The sequence below is a fragment of the Elephas maximus genome, chromosome 6 (genome assembly GCF_024166365.1).
Source record: "Elephas maximus indicus isolate mEleMax1 chromosome 6, mEleMax1 primary haplotype, whole genome shotgun sequence".
Lineage (NCBI taxonomy): Eukaryota > Metazoa > Chordata > Mammalia > Proboscidea > Elephantidae > Elephas > Elephas maximus.
Genome location: NC_064824.1, coordinates 122,674,502 through 122,697,392, shown reverse-complemented (window position 1 = coordinate 122,697,392; position 22,891 = coordinate 122,674,502). Strand labels below are relative to the sequence as shown.

The 22,891-nt window shown below is 43.1% G+C and overlaps 1 protein-coding gene across 2 annotated transcripts in view; it reads left to right on the top strand.

Annotated features, from left to right (window-relative positions):
- SERPINE2 (serpin family E member 2) overlaps positions 1-22,891 on the top strand; it is an 82,390-nt gene that overhangs the window by 37,607 nt on the left and 21,892 nt on the right. For both annotated transcript variants that reach the window (XM_049888317.1, XM_049888318.1), the window contains exons 2-3: positions 10,682-10,962; positions 17,312-17,539. In XM_049888317.1, coding sequence (XP_049744274.1) covers positions 10,704-10,962; positions 17,312-17,539 — 487 coding nt within the window. In that variant the 5' untranslated portion in view covers positions 10,682-10,703. The remainder of the gene's footprint in view (positions 1-10,681; positions 10,963-17,311; positions 17,540-22,891) is intronic.

The following is a 22,891-nucleotide window of genomic DNA, read 5'->3' as shown; positions in this document are numbered from 1 at the left end:
CTCCCTAGGTCAACTTCAGAAACATCTCTAGAATGCCTCTTGGTAAACATCCCTAAGAGTTAGGCCTTTGCCGGTTGACAGAGTATTGGTGAGAAACATTTGGCCTACCTCCTGGACATCACCCCCACGTGTCTGAAAAACAAGGCTCCAGGAATTGATGGAATATCAACTGAGATGTTTCAACAAACAGATGCAGCGCTGGAGGTGCTCACTCGTCTATGCCAAGAAATATGGAAGACAGCTTCCTGGCCAACTGACTAGAAGAGATCCATATTTATGCCTATTCCCAAGAAAGGTGATCCAGCTGAAGATGGAAATTATAGAACAATATCATTAATATCACACGCAAGCAAAATTTTGCTGAAGATCATTCAAAAACAGCTGCAGCAGTTTATCGACAGGGAACTGCCAGAAATTTAGGCTGGTTTCAGAAGAGGATGTGGAACCAGGGGTATCATTACTAATGTCAGATGGATCCTGGCTGAAAGCAGAGAATACCAGAAGGGTGTTTACCTGTGTTTTATTGACTATGCAAAGGCATTCGACTGTGTGGATCATAACAAACTACGGATAACACTGCGAAGAATGGGAATTCCAGAACACTTAATTGTGCTCATGAGGAACCTTTACATAGATCAAGAGGCAGTTCGGACAGAACAAGAGGATACTGATTGGTTTAAAGTCAGGAAAGGTGTGCCTCAGGGTTGTATTCTTTCACCATACCTGTTTAATCTGTATGCTGAACAAATAATCCAAGAAGCTGGACTATATGAAGAACGGGGCATCAGGATTGGAGGAAGACTCATTAACAACCTGCGTTATGCAGATGACACAACCTTGCTTGCTGAAAGTGAAGAGGACTTGAAGCACTTACTAATGAAGATCAAAGACCACAGCCTTCAGTATGGATTACACCTCAACATAAAGAAGACAGAAATCCTCACAAGTGGACCAATGAGCAACATCATGATAAACGGAGAAAAGATTGAAGTTGTCAAAGATTTCATTTTCCTTGGATCCACAATCAACAGCCATGGAAGCAGCAGTCAAGAAATCAAAAGATGCATTGCATTGGGTAAATCTGCTGCAAAGGGCCTCTTCAAAGTGTTGAAGAGCAAAGATGTCAGCCTGAAGACTAAGGTGCGCCTGACCCAAGCCATGGTATTTTCAATCACATCTTATGCATGTGAAAGCTGGACAATGAATAAGGAAGACCAAAGAAGAGTTGACGCCTTTGAATTGTGGCGTTGGCAAAGAATATTGAATATACCACAGACTGCCAAAAGAAGGAACAGATCTGTCTTGGAAGAAGTGCGGCCAGAATGCTCCTTAGAGGCAAGGATGGCGAGACTGCATCCTACATACTTTGGACATGTTGTCAGGAGGGACCAGTCCCTGGAGAAAGACATCATGCTTGGCAGAGTACAGGGTCAGCGGAAAAGAGGAAGACCCTCAACAAGGTGGATTGACACAGTGGCTGCAACAATGAGCTCAAGCATAACAACGATTGTAAGGATGGCTCAGGACTGGGCAGTGTTTTGTTCTGTTGTGCATAGGGTCGCTATGAGTCAGAACTGACTCGACGGCACCTAACAACAACAACCACCTGGGCATCACAGTCCTACCCAAGGCAACCTAGAAGCCCCAGTTTGGCAGCCAACACCTTTCCTTTGCATTTATTTCTTTGGGAAGTGCTGTCAAGAAAACTGTTGAGAGACATCACAATTCTAGTATAAGGTGGTGTGCAGCTTTTCTGTACTTCCTGCAGCCCTTCTAGAAAATTGCTAAGTCCAGAGGCAGATTAATAAGGGGCCTAGAATCCAAGAACCAGGATCCTAGAAACACAGTGACCACAGGAATAGCAACTCTTTCTTGGTGCTTGAGAAAATGTTAGCTTACATTGCAGAGAGAAGGCTGGCTGCCATACCTTCCCACTCTGAGAGAAACTGAGGTGTCTCCCGGTCTTTGCTGTGTACCTGTTGTTCATTCTAGGCTCCTGCAGTGTTGTGATCCCGCTCTTAGGAAGGGCTTCATTTAGGCAACTCACTGTATTCACATGAGGGTGAGGCACTTTGATTACCCTAGCCCAGCTTTTAATGCCCATCTGACTCCTCGATCGTTGTATCATCCAGTCCCTCCTCTGCTACATGGTCATGGTAGACAAACCAATTGACATAGTGACATAAATAAAATGCACACAGTCTAACCTGCAGAATTTCAATATTTGGCTATAGTCCAGATAATGATGGAAAGGATATTGGATTTTCCACATGGCTGTTGCCCAGTATTTCCATAGTGAATTAGAGTTTATGAGGTGAGGACACTCAGACTGTGGTCTATAAATACTGTTTCCCACTAAAGGGAGCCAGGGTTGTATAGAGAAGCGGCTGCTCCTACCTGGGACAGGAAATGTACAAAACGAGCCTGGAATATCTTATCAGACCAGAAAACAAGGAAGCTATGTAGACTATGAGATGAGAAGCCGGCCTGAAGGGGCTGCTTCGGAGCATCAGTAGGAGTAGTATTTGCATGGATTGAGACCCTTAAGATATGTTGAAAAGCTTGAGTTCATAATGATGCTAAAAGAAAAAAAACAAAAACCCTCTGTTCAACTCTAAGAATGCTTATTAACCACCTCTCTCTTTGGAAAACTGTGAGAGACAGGCAGTGAATCAAGTGTTTATCCTGCCTTTGCTATGCCAACTGTACCTCAGGGTAACCAGATCGTTAGTTCTGGGAGATTTCTTCTTGAAGCCGTCAACTAATAGGTTCTTGTCAAGCAGGCTAGTGAATTGAAGTCAGCCAGACGCGGGGTTGGAAGAATAGAAAGGTTGATTCACAGTTTGCAAACTGGGAGGCAGGCAGGGTCTCGTGACCTAAGGCTGCCAGCTCAGCTCAACCAGGGTAGATTCGCTCCTTTTATAGGGAGTCGCATACATCTGCATGAGCAGAGAGGGGGAGGATCTTCAATCTTGCAATGTGTGCACAGTCCGCATAATTTTTGTGAAGGAGTTTCTTCACGGGGCTCTAAAAATATTGTGCACAGCCCTAAAAAAATGGCTAGGGCTCCCTACAGCCACCCCAGGAAGGCGTGCTCCTGGGGCCTCCTGCTAGGAGAAGAGAAGAAACCCGGGGAATCAGCCAATCATGGTGAAGTGCTGTAAAAGGTTATAACACAAATGTAGCAAGAAGAGACTTTTCTGAAAAGCAGCGATTGTGGGATACCCTTAATAACCTTTTCAGGGCTGTCTGCTTCATTCTTGGAGAAGTATTCCAACTAATAAATGAAGAAGGAAAATTAGAATTCCAATGACACCATTTGGCAACCTAATAAAGCAACGAATTCACTTAGCTAATGATCACCAATGGCTGCTCACATCACAAAAAAGCTAATGATCACCAATGGCTGCTCACATCACAAAAAAGAGAGTTGAACGTTGTGTGTCCTTATTCCACCACGCTGTACAACACCCCTATGAAATATCCTTGCAAAAAAAAGAAAATTGAACTTGAATCTGATTAAGCCTCTAGGACAGGGGTTGGAAACTTTCCCTGTAATGGTCCAGATAGGAAATATTTTCAGCTTTTCAAGCCTTGTGGGCTGTTGCTATATGCCTTGTGTTGCCACTAGGCAACTCTGTCACAACTAAATCACATAGGAGCATGATTGTAGCCGTACACAAAACATACATGAACAGGCATAGCCAGATATGTCCCATGGGCTGTAGTTTGGGGACCTGTGTTCTAGATCTAACTACCAATTTCTAGAAAGTACAGAAGATAGGAACTTGTTAGCATTACATGGATACAATTAGAGAAATCCAGACTGTGGGAAACTCTACAGAAGAAGTGACTGTGTTTCTTCAACAAAAAAGTTCTAAGGGAAAAATTACAAATAGAGCAAGTAGGGGAAGATTTTTTTAAAAAGTCAAGAGATCTATCAAGTTATTGTAATATATGAAGCTTATTTAGGTCTTGGAAACCCTGGTGGTATAGTGGTTAAGTGCTACAGCTGCTGACCAAAGGGTCAGCAGTTCAAATCCACCAGGCACTCTTTGGAAACTCTAATGGGCAGTTCTACTCTGTCCTGTAAGGTCGCTATGAGTTGGAATCGACTTGACGGCACTGGGTTTATTTAGGTCTTAATTCAAATAAACTACTAAAAAATTACAAGACAATTAGAATTTGAACACTGACTATATATTTGACATATTCAAGAGTTATTAGTTTTGGAGCAGGAAAATGATCTTGTGGTTATATATTTTTAAAAACCTGTTTAGAGCGTGTGGTAAAATAGTTTGAATGATATTGCATAATGTCTAGGATTTGCTGCAAAATAATCTTTTGCATTTAGAAGAAATAAAGTAAGGCATGAGTTGATGATAATTGTTTTATCTGAGTGTTGGATTCTGGGGATTCATTATGTTTTTGCATATATTTGAAATCTTTCGTGGTATAATTTTTTTTTAATATATGAATTTTGTAAAATACATTGGTTCAAACTTTTTTTTTTTAAGAGGAGAGGGAACACTTTTCATTTATTTAGACACTCCCAGGTCCTTCTTAAAACAGGATGAATCAGCTAAGAGTTCAAGCCAGAACAGTCTGTCCAGTTATTTTTTCCCACCAAACTGTGTATCTACAGCTTGTTATGCCAAACAGAGATGAAAGCTATCATATCATTTATCTTTTGGTAATGTGTTATATGTAATATATATGTGTATGTGTGTGTATGTAAACACTTTTTGAATATATTTTATTTGGTAGAAAATAGTCTTCATTTTCTGTGACTAAGTGTATTCCAAACTAAACACTTGAGCAGCTGGGTTAATCCCGTGGGTCAATTTCTGATTTAATGTCCTCTGGCAGGTAAGACCCTAAACTAGTTCCTGTAAGCACTAGAATTCTAAAGTCTCACGGCCCTGCTTTCTAGGAGCTTCTTGTCCAGTTGGGAGGAAGAAAAAAATACATTTGTTAAACAATTATAGTGAGAGGTACAGATAGGAAATGCTGTAGGAATTGAGAGAAGGGGGTAGAAAACCCCATCTTGGACAGTTGAGGAAATCTTCGTGTAAGCCTTGGAATGAGTTGAGGTAAGCTTCAGTTGTAGATAGACGGGAGAGTAAAGGGGAGAGGGCATTCTAGGCAGGGGCCACAAAGAAGCAAAGGCATGGGCATGGGACAGACCAAGGGCTAGCCACTGAAAATAAGACCTAAGAGGACCATTGTAGATATGGCAGACTAGAGGCCCTGTATAGCCACCAATGGAGTAGGGTGTTCTATCTAGTCTAGTGTTCCAACAATCAGGAAGACAGGCAACAAGCGGTTGAAAGTATGGCACAGAAATTCAGGAAGAGATTTGAGAATTTGCGCCATGGATTTGAGCGTCATCTGTGTAGAAGTGATGGCTGGAGCCATTGGGTCTGTAGAGACTGTTCCTCTCATTTCTGCCATTGGCACGTGGTGGGTCTGTAAATGCAGAGACGCATTTTGAGTTTGGCATTTGCAAAACTACCAACCCACCGTTTTACTACAACTCAGTCTCACTTAAAGCTCAAAGCAGTACCTAATTACTTATGGGAACATTCCCCACGCTGAAAAAGTGGAAGGATTTGAAATGAGAGAAACTGGAAGTACATGGGAAAAGAGAAAGCCAATATTTAGAAGGAAATGCCTGTGGCGATGGCTTTTTTGACATGTTTATGATCTCCCTCCAAGTATGGCCTAAACTAGAGGCATTTTTTAACTGTTGTGAAAACATTATTCAAGAAATGGAAACATTTTAAACAGATTTATGATCCTCCCTATTGATGCTACCCAATAAATTTGGGCAACACCTTTATTCCTTCTCCCTTATTTGAGAGTTTGAAGTGTTATTTCTCTTAAAAACAGAGAAGGGATTTCAGTGTTCTTCCCATAATGAGAATCTGCTTGTTTTAGAGATTAAAACATTTCAAAGGCTGATAACTCCAACAGTTATTTCCCATTAAAGATTATCTTTGTGGACACAAGTCAATATCAAGAATTCCATAAGCCTAAAATAATTTATGGGTCAGCACCTACTCTTGCGGCTACTGAACTTTGGAGAGAAGTGAAAGCTTAGCCTTGGATATTTACGTAAGCCCAAGTGGGTTTAGACCAGTGGTCAATATGGCCTAGAAAATTGAGGCCAAGAAGTTATGCCCAAAACATCAATCAAAAACAGCTCTGATTCCAGGCTCTGACAATATCCCAGTACACTGTTATAAACTGCAGATAGACCTATTTTTCAAAAACTTCCTAAGTCCATGAAACCAAGAAAAACACCCATGGCAGCCTTCCGCCTGTCTCATAATGAAACTGTTCTTTTAGCAAAAATTCCTAACTAAGCAAGATTCTGCTAAACAAGGTGGCTATTTATTTACGAGTCTGTCCTTGCTGATTCCAAGACGTTGGAACCGTTAAATTCCTTGCCGCTCCTGATCCTTTCTACATGTTGTTTTACAATGTTCTGCATATATTTGTAGTATTTAGGTGAATCACCTTGAAGACATCAGAGGCAAAACCAGTTTGATGTTCATTATGCCTTGTGAGTGTACAAATTCAAATGTTTGTTCAAATATTTGCTAATCCAGGAGGATTTCTTTGGGAGGCTGGGATTATGGCATGCTGAAAGTAGATGCCAGAAGAGATTATAATGAAAGAGTCAAGAATTCAGATTAATGAAGTTGGCAGTAGCTACTAGATTTTGACCATTTATAACAAAGATTATACAGATTGTTTTATACTTATGAAGACTGTGGTATATTCAGTTTTAAAGAGGAATTTTCTGAAAGAAAGGGCAGGAAGGAGGAAGGACATAATTCATGGTTTTTAGATGAAATTAATAGTTTCCGTAGTCAGGATTTGGAAGCTTTCCAATATTCAACAGACTTAGCAAAACTCAGGGGGATAGTCTTAGTATTAGAGCCAGTCCTGGTGCCAAAGTCAAAATAGGCCACGCTGGTAAGGCCCCAAGAAGGAGCGTATGTAGGTCACTTACATGTCTTGAATTTAGACAGGCTGAGTTTACACAATGATTTTACAATTAAATTCTGAAGAAACCCTGAATGTTCCAATTTTTTTTTTTAAATGTGTTCCTTGGTATAAAAGAAAATGACACCATCATTGTGAATGATGGCCTAGCCAGTTCACCTTGTGGCCCGATTTGTGTGTGTGAGCCACACAGTGATAGACTTGTGCTGACAGTCTGCCTCTCAACCCAACACTTGAACTTTCCTTGGAGAGTATATTGAGCTAACAGTGAGCCTCAGGACTAAACACAATCATTTTCTTAGACATACGCAACACTATTTTGATGCAGTTAAAAATAATTAATAAAAATAGAAGGTACTCCTAAGCTTGACCCGAACCCATTGCCATCGACTTGATTCTGACTCACAGTGACCCCACAGGACAGAGTAGAACTGTCCCATGGGGCTTCCAAGGCTGTAAGTGTTTACAGAAGCGCTGCCACATCCTTCTCCCGCGGAGCAGCTGGTGGGTGCGAACTGCTGACCTTTTAGGTAGCAGCCAAGCACTTAATCACTGCACCACCAGGGCTCCTACTCCTAAGCCACTAGGTTTAATTCCACAAGCATTTATTTAACATCTCCTTTTACTTTTTTATGACCTAATAGGTCCCTAGGTGACTCAAGAGGTTTGCACTCAACTGCTAACGCAATGGTTGGCAGTCCAAACCCACCCAGCGGTACTGTGGAAGAAAAGGCCTCGCAATCTGCGTCCATAAAGATTACCAAAAAGCCAAACCAAACCCGTTGCAGTCGAGTCAATTCTGACTCATAGCAACCCCGTAGGACAAAGTAGACCTTCCCCATAGGGTTTCCAAGGAGGGACTGGTAGATTCGAACTGTCAGCCTTTTGGTTGGCAGCCATAGCTCTTAACCACTGTGCTACCAGGGATTACAGTCAAGAAAACCTTATGTGGCAGTTCTATTCTATAACATATGGGGTTACCATGAGTCGAAATCACCTCAACAACCACCAGCCCACCAATCATGAACTAAGGTAGGAAGTAGAAAAAAATACATAGAAAGGAAGGCAAACCAAAAAAAAAAAAAAAAAACCAAACCCATTGGCTGTCGAGTTGATTCTGACTCATAGTGACCCTATGGACAGAGTAGAACTGCCCCATAGGGTTTCCAGAGATGGCTGGTGGATTTGAACTGCCAACCTTTTGGTTAGCAGCCAAGCTCTTAACCACTGTACCACCAGGCCTCCAGAAAGGAAGGCAAGGAATCACCAAATCCTGGTTTTGCCTAATGTTGTCCCTGTGCCCTTTCTTTTCCTTGGAACACACTCAGACGCTAACCCTCTCCCAGGTCAGCTGTCTCTTTAAAGGCTCTCCTTCTCCTTATTCTCTGCAAACACTGCAGGTACCAACACATAAACACACATGTCAAGAGGACAGATTGGCTTCATGGGAAATGTACGCTTAGCAGGAGCTCACTTGGGTCTATAAAACCAAAGAAAACCAAACCCAATGCCATCGAGTCAGTTCTGACTCATAGTGACCCTACAGGACAGAGTAGAGCTGCCCCATAGAGTTTCCAAGGAGCGCCTGGCAGATTCAAACTGCTGACTCTTTGGTTAGCAGCCATAGCACTTAACCACTACACCACCAGGGTTTCCGGGTCTATAAAGTAGGAATCAAATTAACGACATCATGAATTCTGCTTTTGTTTTACCAGCTGCCGCTTTTAAGTTCTTACTTAAAGAAAGTTTTTACTTTCCCACGAATACGTGTAAATTTCCTACCTTTTACTTGTCATACCCACAGAAAGCTCAGTAAGTGGTAATCAAGGAAGGAGACTGATTTAAAACAAATTGTAATTGAGAATGTCAGCATAAACGGTACCATCCTCACAATTTGTGAATTTACCAGTTGTTTTTTCCTATTGTAGATTTAAGGCTTTTGCTTAAATTTAGTTTAATTGATACTTTTTAAGTTAAAAAATACAGTGGTTAAGAGTTCCGCTGCTAACCAAAAGGTCGGCAGTTCAAATCCACCAGCTGCTCTTTGGAAACTCTATGGGACAGTTTTACCCTGGGCTATAGGGTTGCTCTGAGTCGGAATTGACTTGATGGCAACAGGTTGTGTGTGTGTGTATGTATATATATATATATGTTTGCTGTCGAGTCAATTCTGGCTCATAGTGTCCCTGTAGGACAGAGTAGAACTGCCCCATAGGGTTTCCAAGGAGTGGCTGGTGGATTGGAACTGCTGACCTTTTGGTGAGCAGCCAAGCTGTTAACCACTGCGCCACCAGGGCTTCCCATACACATACAGGTATAAGGTAATTATACCAACCCGATAGGTTCACTCCTTTGTTGACAGCCCTCCAGTGGTTTCTCATGAGCCTTACATTAAAATCCAAATGCCTTACCACACTCTACAGGCCCTTCGTGACCTATCCTCTTCTTCTCCTTCCTCTCCCACCTCTCTCCTCCACTCCCTTTGCTTTGCAGCCACCTTGGCCTCTGCAGTTTATGCCCACCTCAGGGCCTCTGTAGGCATGCCCTTCGTGCATGGCTGGCCCTTCCTCAGCCTCCAGGTCCAATCACAGCTGCTCCGTCAGAGGTGGCTTCCCTGACTACCCAGCCTATTGTTGCCCCCACCCCCAGCCCCTGCGTCTTAGCTTCTTAGGGCTGCCATAACAAAATAACATAAAGTGCGTGGCTTTCAAAAACAGAAACCTGTTTTCTTATGGTTCTAGAGGTTAGAAGTCCAAATCAGGGTCTTGGCTGTGTCAATTCCTTCTGAGAGCTTTGAGAGGAAGAACTGTCCTGTGCCTTTGTCCTAAATTCTGGTTTCTGCCGGCAATCCTTGGTATTCCTTGGCGTGTAAAGGGATTGTCACATGCTATCTTCTCCCGTTTCTGTTTTCTGTCCTCTTTTATAAGACATCACCCAGAAGGGATTAGGACCCGTCCTACTCTGGTATGACTCCGTTAACTTTGGTGAAAACACCTGAAAAGAAAAACTCAGTTTTTCCCCAAACAAGGTCATATTCTTTGGTACAGGGGTTAGGACCTCAACGTATATTTTTCGGGGGACACAATTCAATCTATAACGTCTGTCATGCAGTCATATCACTAAATGATCATGTTCCTGGAGTCCTTGAGCAGGAGACAAATGGTTAAGTGCTCACCTACTACCTAAAGATTACTAGTTCAAACTCACCCACAGGCACTTCAGAAGGCAGACCTGGCAACTTGTTTCTGAAACGTCACAGCCTTGAAAACCCTATGGAGCAGTACTGCTCTGTACACAGAGGGTTGCCATGAGTCAGAATCAACTCGACAGCAACCAGAAACATCTTAAATGTATTAATACAGCATTAAATTTCCCTGAGTACAGTAAATCATGCCTCCAAAACCAAACCCATGGCCATCAAGTTGATTCTGATTCATAGCCACCCTATATAGGACAGGGTTTCCAAGGCTGTAAATCTTTACAGAAGCAGACTGCCACATCTTCCTCCCAAGGAGCGGCTGGTGGGTTCAAACCACTGACCGTTTAGTGAGCACTTAACCACTGGGCCACCAGGGCTCCCTTAAATTACACCTACTTGAGGACAAAGTAGTCACCAAAAAAGTGTTCGGTTAAGTATAACTAAAATTTTTTTCATCTAATTTTGCAGGTTGTCCTTGCTGGAAGGAACCATGAGCCGCCATTTTCCACTCTTGCTCTTGGCCACAGTGACTTTGCCCTTCGTCTGCTCCCGGTTAAATCCCCTGCTTCTTGAGGAGCTCAGCTCCAACACAGGAATCCAGGTTTTCAATCAGATCATCAAGTCTCAGCCTCATGAGAACGTTGTCGTTTCCCCCCATGGGATTGCGTCAGTCCTCGGGATGCTTCAGCTGGGGGCTGACGGCAAGACAAAGAAGCAGCTTACCACGATGATGCGATATGGTGTGAATAGTACGTATGTCCTGCATCACCGCCTGGAAGACTTCACCAGGAGGCCAGTGTAGCAGTGCTCGCCACTTGGTCTTAGATTCCATCCTGAGAAGCCAGGATGGGGTTACTGATGCCAGCCAGAGCTTAGGGTCAGCCTTTTCTAAATTAGGACAGACGTTGGTTGAGGTGATAGAAGTGAGAACTGCATTCTGGTCTCTGTGGTATAGCTGTGCATCTTTGGGTCAGTCACTTGATCTCTCAAAGTTTCAGTTTTTATATCTATACAAAGAAAATACTTTTTGTCTGACCTACCTCCATTGTGGTACTGGCTAAAAATGCAGTAGGATTGTGCATGTTGTGTTAAACAGGGCTCTCTAGAGAAACAGCCAGTGAGACATATATAGAGAGAGAGAAATTTACTTCTAGGGATTGGTTCACCCATTTGTGGGGACTGGCAAATCCAAAATCCATAGGTCAGGCAGCAGGCTGGAGATTTCTACAGGCTTGCAACCCAAGATCCGTAGATTAAGCAGCTGGAAGAGTACAGAGGAAAGAGAGAGACAGAGATTGAATTCTGCCAAACTGTTTAGTCTGAAGGTGGGCCACACCCTAAGGAAACACCACTTCCAACTGATTAGTTAATTACATTACATTAGATTGTGGCATGGAAGATGATTACAGTACATTGCATTAGTTTACATTCCAGAACAGCAGCTCGTCAAGTGTTTGGCAAAACCACTGGGAAACATAGTCTAGCCAAGTCGACACAAGAAATTAGCCATCACAAATGTGCTTTTGAAATATGTAAGCTAGGGAGACAAGTGGGAATGGCCTTCAAGGGCAAATTGAGGGAGCTTTGTGGGGATGGAACAGTTCTCCATTCTTAACTGTGGTGGTGATCACAGCAGTCTATACTGGTGATGAAATTGCATAGAGCTACGTATGCATACAAGGAGCCCTGGTGGTGCAGTGGTAAAGCACTCAGCTGCTAACTGAAAGGTTGGCAGTTTGAACCCACCAGCTGCTCCATGAGAAGAAGGTGTGGCAGTCTGCTTCTGTAAAGATTACAGCCTTGGAAACACTATGGGGAGTTCTACCCTGTCTTATAGGGTTGCTGTGAGTCAGAATTGACTTCAGTAAGAATGGGTTTGGCTTTTTTGGTTTTGGATACATGCGCGCACACACACATGCCCACAGAGAGCACGTGTCCAAAAAAAAAAACCAAACCCATTGCCATCGAGTTGATTCTGACTCATAGCATGCCATCGAGTCGATTCTGACTCATAGCAACCCTATAGGACACAGTAGAACTGCCTCATAGGGTTTCCAAGGAGCACCTGGTGGGTTCGAACTGCCACCCTTTTGGTTAGCAGCCGAACTCTTAGCCACTACACCACCAGGGTTTCTGAGAGCACGTGTAGAACTGGTTTAATCTGAATAAGCTCTGAGGACTGTACCCATGTCACTTTCCTGCTTTTGATCTGGTACTACAGTTACTGTATTGTAAATCTGTTGCCATCGAGTCAATTCCAACTCATAGCAACCCTATAGGATATTGTAGAACTGTCCCATAGGGTTTCTGAGGTTGTAAATCTTTATAGAAGCAGACTGCCACATCTTTCTCCTGTGGAGCAGCTGATGGGTTCAAACCAGCTATCTTTTGTTTAGTAGCCAAGCACCTAACTACTGCACCACCAGGGCTCCTTACAGATTTAAGATTTTGGCTTTGGGGGAGGCTGGGTGAAGGGTGCCTGGGACCTCCTTGTTGATATTTTTTGTTGTTTTTTTGCAACAACTTCCTGTGAATCTATAATTATTTCAAAAAGAAAAATCTAAGGTGTAGTGGAAAAGGTTTAGTTTTATTGACAGAGAATCCTGTTTTTAATTAGCTATTTAAACTTAAAAGCTCAGAACTTAAAAGCCCTGGGAATAGCACTGTTGTTTTGCTTCAGCTCAGTTTTCCATACCCAGGGTCATGTTATACCTGCCTTTCTCACAAGTGCAGTGTATATGGGACTAGGAGCCTGAATTGGCCTCTGAGCCCTCCTTTGCCACTGATAGACACTTTGACTGACCCTTGGTGTCTTAGTCTGGGTTCTCTGAAGGAGCAAAGCCAGTGAAACCCATTGCCATCAAGTTGATTCCTACTCATAGTGATTCTATAGGACAGAGTACAACTGTTCCACAGGGTTTCCAAGACTAAATTTCTATGGAAGCAGACTGCCACATCTATTTCCTGCAGAGCAGCTGGTGGGTTTGAACCACTGACCTTTTGATTAGCAGCTGAATGCTTAACTGCAGTTCCACCAGGGCTCCTTCAAAACCAGTGAGGTATGTGTGTATATATGTATGTGTGCGTATGTATATATATATAAATATGAAGAGAGAGAGATTGATTTACTTCAAGGAAATGCCTCACACAATTGTGGGGACTGGCAGGTCCCAAATCCATAGATCAGACAGCAGGCTAGAGACCTCTGCTGACTCACGGGATTGTGGGTGCTGGTGAATCCAAAATCTCTAGGTCAGGTGATGAGAAAAGTGAAGGGTCAAGAGAGAATGAGCTTTGCCAGAATATCTATTTATATTCTGGAGGCAGGCTACACCCCCAAGGAAACTCCCCTTTCAATTGATAGGCTGGTCATATCAGATTACATCATAAAAAAAAAAAAGTAAAAGGTGATTATATTACATTACAGAAGAGCAACAAGTCCAAAACCAAACAAAACCCATTGCCACTGAATTGATTCTGACTCATAGCAACCCCGTAGGACAGAGTAGAACTGCCCCATAGAGTTTCCAACGCTGTAATCTTTACAGAAGCAGACTGCCACATCTTTCTTCTGCGGAGCAGTGGTGAGTTTAAACCACCAACCTTTCGATTAGCAGCCATGCGCTTAACTACTGTGCCACCAGGGCTCCTGCAGCCGGTCCGGTGTCTGCCAAACCACCAAGAATCATGGCCTAGCCAAGTAGACACTTAACGGTGACCATCACACTAGGCAAATCACGTTTCACATCTTGGCCTTAGTTACATTTTTGGAAAAAGGGGGAGTTTACCTACCCATATTCTTCCACCACCTGCTAGACAAAGTTATGAGACTCTTGAGATGGATGCAATGGCTGCGCTGATCCGTTTAGCAGGAACAGAGGTAGGCATGTATGTACTTAAATGCAGGGCTTAGAACTGGTTCATTCTGGTTCAAACCATGGCTGAGAATTTGCATTTCCACTGCAGATATACTGAATCAGAATCTACATTTTAATGAAATCACCCCAAGTAATTTAATTCTTACGTATAATAAATTTTGAGAACCAGTGCTCTACTAGTGGTTCTCAGAATTGGTCCCTAACCAGCAGTATTAGCATCGACCTGGGAACTTGTTAGAAATGCAGATTCTCAGCAGAGGTTTGAACCTGAATGAATAAGTTTGAATCCCTGCTTAAATGCGCCACCCCTTTGTGTTTTTAGTATAGTCTGACTGCCTAACTGCCCTGCCCTGTCTCGGTAACATTAAACTTTTGCACGAGTTTGCAGTTAATTCACCTGTTGCAAGCATGGAAGGACTAAATATTTGGAACACACTGTTCGGCCTCTTGCTTGGAAGTTTAGAAAACACTTGGTGATTTGTAACTGCTAACATTTATGGCCTTTCCTAGTGTGATCCAGGCCCCATCAGCCAGTGCAATTTCAAAAAAGCCACTTGATTTTTGTTGTTTATTCTAATAAGGAGCCACATTAATTTTAAGTCAGGAGTTTTCATTTTGGTAATATTGGCCTGTTGGCACTCCATCCCCAGCACCACCACCCTTTCTTTCTCCAGAATAGCTAGCAAGAGTTTTGTACAACGTAACCTTGGTTTGCATTCAGACTCCCCCAAGAGGAGCCCAAAGGGTTTTTCAGGACATGGTCAGGGCTCAGCCTCTGAGAATTCACAATAGGATGCTCTTGTTGCAGAAAGAGCGAGGCTAGTTCAGGTCAGTGGAAGGAGATGTGCCCTGATGTTTTCCCTGCAGGACTCTGTGGCTTATGGAGGCGGCAGTGGCTGAAAGGACCCTGATTCAGAAATGTCTTTTAGCCTCAGTAAGCTTCAGTTCCCTTCTCTCCATGTAAAAGGAGACTGCTGATGCCCAGTGTGGCTGCCCCCCACAGCAGATGTGAAGGGTGAATTACAAAGCCCTGTACTGTCCCTAGATCTCCAGGTGGTACACACAGTTTGTGCCCGGTAACCAGAAGGTTGGTGGTTCAGACACACCCAGTGGCACCGTGCAAGAAAGTCCCGTTGATCTGCTTCTATAAAGCTTATAGCCAATACCATTACTGAACGTTTTGATCCAAAGGGGAAAACTCAGAACAGGATTTCAAATTCTCATGGATTCCAGACTTTCTGGAGCCATGGAGGCTGTGCTGTATGAACCCCTAAAACTCTTGACCTAAGATCATCTTTAAACCTTAAACCAAGACTATCTTCTGAAGTCATCTTAAAACCAAACAATAATTTAGCTTATCTAGTAAAGAATGTCTGCCTTGAACATTGTGCCCTTTCAAGATCTATTTATGTGGAGTCAAATTGACAACAACAACTGGAAGGATAAGAACCTTAGGGGATAGTGAGTTTATGTTAATAGAGAAGGAACAACTCAGAAAAGGAAGCTGGAAAGAATGGTTGCACAACTCAAAAGAATGTAATCAAATGTCACTGAACTGTACATGTAGAAGTGATTGAGTTGGTGTGTATTTTGTTGTGTATATTCTCAGCAACAACAACAAAATAAATAAAATTTTAGAACATGTAGTCAAGACGACTCTATCAAGCTGAGTTCTAGTCTGTAACACATGAGGTCTCCATGAGTTGGAATCGACTCAACGACAACAGGTGTTTTGGTTTTATACCACCCCCTCTTGTGGCTCATGGGAAGCCATTCCCTGTCCTTGTTCAGGGATCCTGAAGAAGGTACACTGTTTAGAGTGAAAGGTAGGGTCTTCAGGAGACCACCAGGGTGACTCTAGCAGGACTGTTTGGGGATAGTGTCATTTTGAAAAGACTCCTGAGAGCTTAGGAAGGAGCTGCAATTTTCAAGCTCTGTAGAAACACATTTCGTTTTTACAACTTATTTTCCCTTTTTTTTTTTGCCCCCACACTCTAAAACCAAATGGAGCATGTATGAATGGTTTGTGTAAAAGAAAGCTGCTTCTTGTTGTTGTTAGGTGCCGTCGAGTCAGTTCTGACTCATAGCGACCCTGTGCACAACAGAACGAAACTCTGCCCATGCCTGCGCCGTCCTTACAATCGTTGTTATGCTTGAGCTCAATGTTGAAGCCACTGTGTCAGTCCACCTCGTTGAGGGTCTTCCGCTTTTCCACTGACCCTGTACTCTGCCCAGCATGATGTCCTTCTCCAGGGACTGATCCCTCCTGACAACATGTCCAAAGTATGTAAGACGCAGTCTCGCCATCCTGGCCTCTAAGGAGCATTGTGGCTGCACTTCCTCCAAGACAGATTTGTTGCCATAAAATTAATCTCCTTGCTTTTTTGATCTTGATATCAACTAAAAATCACATTGTTCTGGATGGTGACACGTGGCAGTTTTTTTTTTATAGTCTTCCTAATGCTTATTTTATTCTTTTATTATTTTTTTCCAAGATAGAAGAAATTTCATTGTTAAATCTTTGGCAGAAAAGGAAATGGTGCTTAAGGTGGAGAGCGAGCGAGAAAGGGAGGGAGGAAAGGAGGGAAGGAATTGGGGACAGAGGAGCTGAGAGATTCCATCGATTGATGGTTCTAGGGTGACATACGATTGAAGACACATCAACTTTCATACTGACCCGGTGACCAGAAGGAGGCCTGGATTGGAGAAGGTCCTTGAATATGTTGCTAGTTATAAATATCTTAGGATTCTGTCCTTCCTAGCAAATTATTTTTAACAGCTGTTTATATTTTCAGACACTTCATTTTACCACTCTCCCCCCATTTTTCTTTTAAGATAAGGCCACTGAGAAAGCAGAGGACTTAGTCTCTTCCTTTTCAAACTTACCTTGTTTATACTCTTCCTATTTGCCATAATATAAAAGACTTTAAGGTCCCTGGGTGGCTCTCGACTGCTAACCTAAAGGTTGGCTGTTTGAACCCACACAGTGGTACCATGGAAGAAAGGCCTGGCAACCTGCTTCCTTAAAGATTACAGCCAAGAAAACCCTATGGAGCAGTTACTCTGTAACACTTAGGATCACCATGAGTCAGAATCAACTCAATGGCAATAGGTTTGGTTTGTTGTTGTTTTCTATGAAAGACTTTAGGAAAAAAAAAAAAAAAAAAGCTTTTCTAAATTCTTGGGAACATACTGCTACATTTTCTCATTTCCCGTTTAGGAGTTGGCAAAATGTTAAAGAAGATCAACAAGGCCATCGTCTCCAAGAAGAATAAAGATGTTGTGACTGTGGCTAATGCAGTATTTGTTAAGAATGGCTTTAAAATGGAAGCACCTTTTGTGACAAGGAACAAAGATGTGTTTCTATGTGAAGTCCGGAATGTGAGCTTTGAGGATCCAGCCTCCGCCTGTGACTCAATCAACATGTGGGTGAAAAATGAGACCAGGGGTGAGTAAATGGCCATAGGCCCCAGGGAGACATTTTGTATGATTTTACACTTTGTGAACGGAAGTACGCCGTATACTCTGAGGGTCAAGCCACTGTCTGGAAGTCCAGCAGCCCCTCCATGGAGAAGGGGCTAAATCCCAGCAGACACTGTTCTTTCTTAGCAGGCCCCAGGACTCTGTCTCCCTTCCTTGCCACTTTAATGCTGCCACCGCTCAATGTACCCTTTGGGGATTTTTTCTCTGGTCTCGAAGGTTTTACTCTATGTCCGTTTCTGCTTTTCTTTCTACTGTCCCCCGTTGCATGGAATGCCCTTCTTTTCCTTTAAGATTCAAGGTTGACCTCTCTCTTCCCCTTCCCTGCCTCTTCTGCCATCTCCAAGAAGTAGCTGCACCTCTTTGGTGGTATGATGATGCCTTCATAACCACTTCATTGTAGCCCTTCCCGCACCACGTAATAATTCCTTGTCTACATGCACCTCTTCTCCCATTAGACAGGAAATGTCTGGTGTCCATGGTTTAACTCTGAAAGATTGTAAACGAGCAATCTAGGTAGAAACATTCAAGAGGAGAGGTGGGTCTAGACTGACAGAGGAAAGTACGTTTCAGAATCTTTTTTCATAGAAGGGAGAACCAAAGCCACAAAAAGTCGAAGCCAGAAAGACTAGGGAGAAGAAACCCAAAGACAAAACTGGGGGGAAGCCTGGCCTTTCGGGGTGTGTTTCTCAAGCGTGATTCCTGGTCCGCCTGCATGAGGATTACCTGGGCATATGTTTGTAATGCAGATCCCTGTACCTTGAGGGCGGGGCCTAGGAATCTACATGAAAACATGTTCTCCCAAATGCACCTTCACCACCCATCACCTTGCTTACATATGTGAATACTTGAGAACAGCTAGAGAAACTGGTGATGGATGGATGGACCGAGAATGCTCAGGGGGTCAGAGGAGAGCATAGCCCACCGATGGAGTAGGGTATTCTATATAGTCCGTGTTTAGAACAATCACGGAAAAATAGGCAACAAGCAGTTCCAAGTATGGCACAGAAATTTAGGAGGGAACTTGAGGATTTGTGCCATAGATTTGCATGTCATCTGTGTAGATGTGATGGTTGGACTCACTGAGCCTGTAAAGACTTTGTTCCTCTCATTTCTGCTGTTGGCACATGGTGCATCTAGAAACTTAGAGATGTATTTTGAGGCTGGTGTTTGCAAAACTACCAACGTATTGTGTTTTGGATGTGTTTATGATTTCCCTCCAAGTATGGCCTAAATTAGAGACATTTTTTAACTGTCGTGAAAACATTATTCAAGAAATGGAAACATTTTAAACAGATTTATGATTCTCCCTATTGATGCTACCCAATACATTCGGACAACACTTTTATTCCATCTCTCTTATTTGAGAGTTTAAAGTTATTTTGATAGACCCTGGCATTCCCTCTCAGCAGAACCCTGGACCATTCAATGCGGGTTCCTTCCTGAAACCTCAAAATGATCAGGAGTCCAGCAGCTATGAGGGGTTTCAGTGGTTCCCCTGGGCTGCTAAAGCCATAGGGCTAAGAACAAAGGTAGGAAGAGGGTGGCACTGGGAACTGTTCTCGTCCTGACTCTATGCTGAATGGCTGTGACTGTGAATGTCACTCTACCCACTCAGCCACCTTCCTTACCTATGTGTTACAGATAGAATTGATCCCCCAAAAATGTGTGTCAACTTGGCAAATCCATGATTCCCAGTATTGTGTGAAGGTCCATCATTTTGTCATCTGATGTGATTTTCCTGTGTGTTGTAAATCCTACCTCTGTAATGTTAATGAGGTGGGATTATCGGCAGTTAAGTTAATGAGGCAGGACTCAATCTATAAGATTAGATTGTGTTTTAAGTCAATCTCTTTTGAGATGTAAAAGAGAAAAGCAAGCAGAGAGGCATGGGGGCCTCACACCACCAAGAAAGTAGAGCCAGGAGCACATTGTTTGGACCTAGGGTCCCTGCACTGAGAAGCTCCTCAACGAGAGGAAGATTGACAAGGACCTTCCCCCAGAGCCGACAGACTTCTAGCCTCCAAGACCATGAGAGAAGAAATTTCGTTTTGTTAAAGCCGTCTATACGTGTGGTATTTTTGTTATAGCAGCACTAGGTAACTAAGACACTATGGTGGTGGTTGTTAGCTGCTGTCAAGTCAGCCGCCACTCATGGCAACCCTGTGTGTGTCAGAGTAGAACTGTACTCCGAAGGGTTTTCAGTGGCCGATTTTTCAGAAGTAGATCACCAGGCCTTTTTTCTGAGACTCCTCTGAGTGAACTCAAACCTCCAACCTTTTGCTTAGCAGACTAACACTTAACCATTTGCACCACTCAAGGGCTCCTCTTTTCCTGTAGAGGCGTGCTGCCTGACGGTTTTCTACACTTGGACAGGCATCGTCTCGATTGATCGCTTAATACGTCTCTGGGAAAAAGAGAGTGATTAGCTCGAGCAGTACCTTTCAACCCTATCAGACCCAACTCCCTCTTTTTTAGAACAAATACTTTTAATATTCTCTTTATTATCCTGAAATGAAATACATTGATCATGTAATCTGTACACATACACACAAGTGTTTTTAAAAATTAATGTAGTGTCCACTGCTGGTGGGAATGTAAAATGGTCCAACCATTTGGAAATCTATCTGGCGTTTTCTTAAAAAGTTAGAAATAGAACTACCATACAACCCAGAAATCCCACTCCTCGGAATATACCCTAGAGAAATAAGAGCCTTCACACGAACAGATATATGCACACCCATGTTTATTGCAGCTCTGTTTACAATAGCAAAAAGCTGGAAGCACCCAAGGTGCCCATCAACGGATGAATGGTTAAATAAATTGTGGTATATTCACACAATGGAATACTACGCATCGATAAAGAACAGTGACGAATCTGTGAAACATTTCATAACATGGAGGAACCTGGAAGGCATTATGCTGAGCGAAATTAGTCAGAGGCAAAAGGACAAATATTGTATAAGACCACTACCATAAGATCTTGAGAAATAGTATAAACTGAGAAGAACACATACTTTTGTGGTTACGAGGTGGGGAGGGAGAGAGGGTGGGAGAGGATTATTTACTGATTAGTTAGCAGATAAGAACTACTTTAGGTGAAGGGAAGGACAATACTCAATACACAGAAGTTCAGCTCAACTGGACTGGACCAAAAGCCAAGAAGTTTCTGGGATAAACTGAATGCTTCAAAGGTCAGCGGAGCAAGGCCGGGGGTCTGGGGACTATGGTTTAAGGGGACTTCTAAGTCAATTGGCAAAATAATTCTATTATGAAAACATTCTGCATCTCACTTTGAAATGTGGCGTCTAGGGTCTTAAATGCTAACAAGCGGCCATCTAAGATGCATCAATTGGTCTCAACCCACCTGGATCAAAGGAGAATGAAGAACACTAAGGTCACACGATAACTATGAGCCTAAGAGACAGAAAGGGCCACATGAACCACAGACTTACATCATCCTGAGACCAGAAGAACTAGATGGTGCCTGGCCACAACCGATGACTGCCCTGACAGGGAGCACAACAGAGAACCCCTGAGGGAGCAGGAGATCAGTGGGATGCAAACCACAAATTCTCATAAAAAGACCAGACTTAATGGTCTGACTGAGACTAGAGAAATCCCAGTGGTCATGGTCCCCAAACCTTCTGTTGGCCCAGGACAGGAACCATTCCCAAAGACAACTCATCAGACATGGAAGGAACTGGACAATGGGTAGGAAACAGATGCTGATGAAGAGTGAGCTACTTGTATCAGGTGGACACTTGAGACTGTGTTGGCATCTCCTGTCTGGAGGGGAGATAGAAGGGTAGAGAAGGTTAGAAACTGGCAAAATTGTCACGAAAGGAGAGCCTGGAAGGGCTGATTCATTAGGGGGAGAGTAAGTGGGAGTATGGAATAAGGTGTATATAAGCTTATATGTGACAGACTGACTTGATTTGTAAACGTTCACTTAAAGCTCAATAAAAATTATTAAAAAAAAAAATTAATGTAGTGTCCAGGCTATAATACAAAGAAAAATAATGTGTATGTGCCATTCAATAGGTAAATCCTTGAATCCTTAGACTAAAGAGCCGTGGCGGCACAGTGGTTAAACACTCCACTGGTACCCAGAGGGTCGGCGGTTCAAACCCACCAGCCTCTCTGCAGGAGAAAGATGCTGTAAATATTACAGCCTTGGAAACCCTATGGGGCAGTTCTACTCTATCCTGTGGGGTCCCTGTGAGTCAGAATCGATTCAGGAGCAATGGATTTGGTTTTTGTTTTTGTTTTTGTTTTTGTTTTGTCCTTAGAATCTAGCTGTGAACTGACAGCTGCAAAAAAGCCAACCATTCAGGTGTGTTTTACTGGTCATACCAAAACCACAGCCTGTGCTGCTGTTGCCGAGACAATTGTTCTGAAACAGGGCATAACTCTCGCTAAATTTCTGAGCAAGACAAAATACAGGCTTCGTTCGGTTTTCATGGTAGATGCATTCCTGGCAAATTCAGTGTACATTAAAAGCATGCAAAATAAAAAATTTTTGCATATCTGTTTGTATGCAAAAAGGAGTGAATTCTGGGCTCAGTTAATGATAGGCAGATTTTCACCAATATAAATATCCAGCATCAGGCTGGAAGTAGGACAGTTCTACATTGTGTGGAACTGTTTTGAACATTATAGGACTTGTGCCACCTCAGACCTCTGACCTCTGCCCACACAACCACAAATCCTCCTACAGCCTTCCAAACTGCCTTCTCAGGTGAACTGCCTTAAGAGGTGCTTGACTACATGATAGAGCTCACATGATAGAGCTCAGAAGGACCCTGGAAATCAGAAAGCCTGTCCAGAAAATTGCTGAGCCTGTTCCCTGGAAACAGTAGGTCATTTCTTAGAGAACGGGAGCACCAAACACAAGGGCCCTTTCTGGTGTGTCAGATGCCATGATGGCCCAACGGGGTCCCACCTCACCAACCTTTCTATAGCCTCAGCTCAAATGAGCTTCTCCGTGTGCTGTTTTTCAGCCACCCAGCTTCCTTCTAGTCCTCGTACTTGCCATCCTCACTGCTCTCACGGCGCGCCCCCACCAAGGCGTCCCCACTGCTTGAAAGGCTTTCCTTTCCCCCGTCCCTTATTCCTGCTGCTCATTTTTACACCATTATGTCAGTGGCATAATCGTAGCAAGCATAGGCTCTGAAGAGTGCCCGAGTTTGAATCTCAGTTCTGCCATTAACTCACTGTGTAACCTTGGACAAGTTACCTAACCTCCCAGTGCCTCAGTTTCTTCATCTGTAAAATGGAGATATCTGTTAGAGTAATTGTAACCACGTTAAGATTGTTA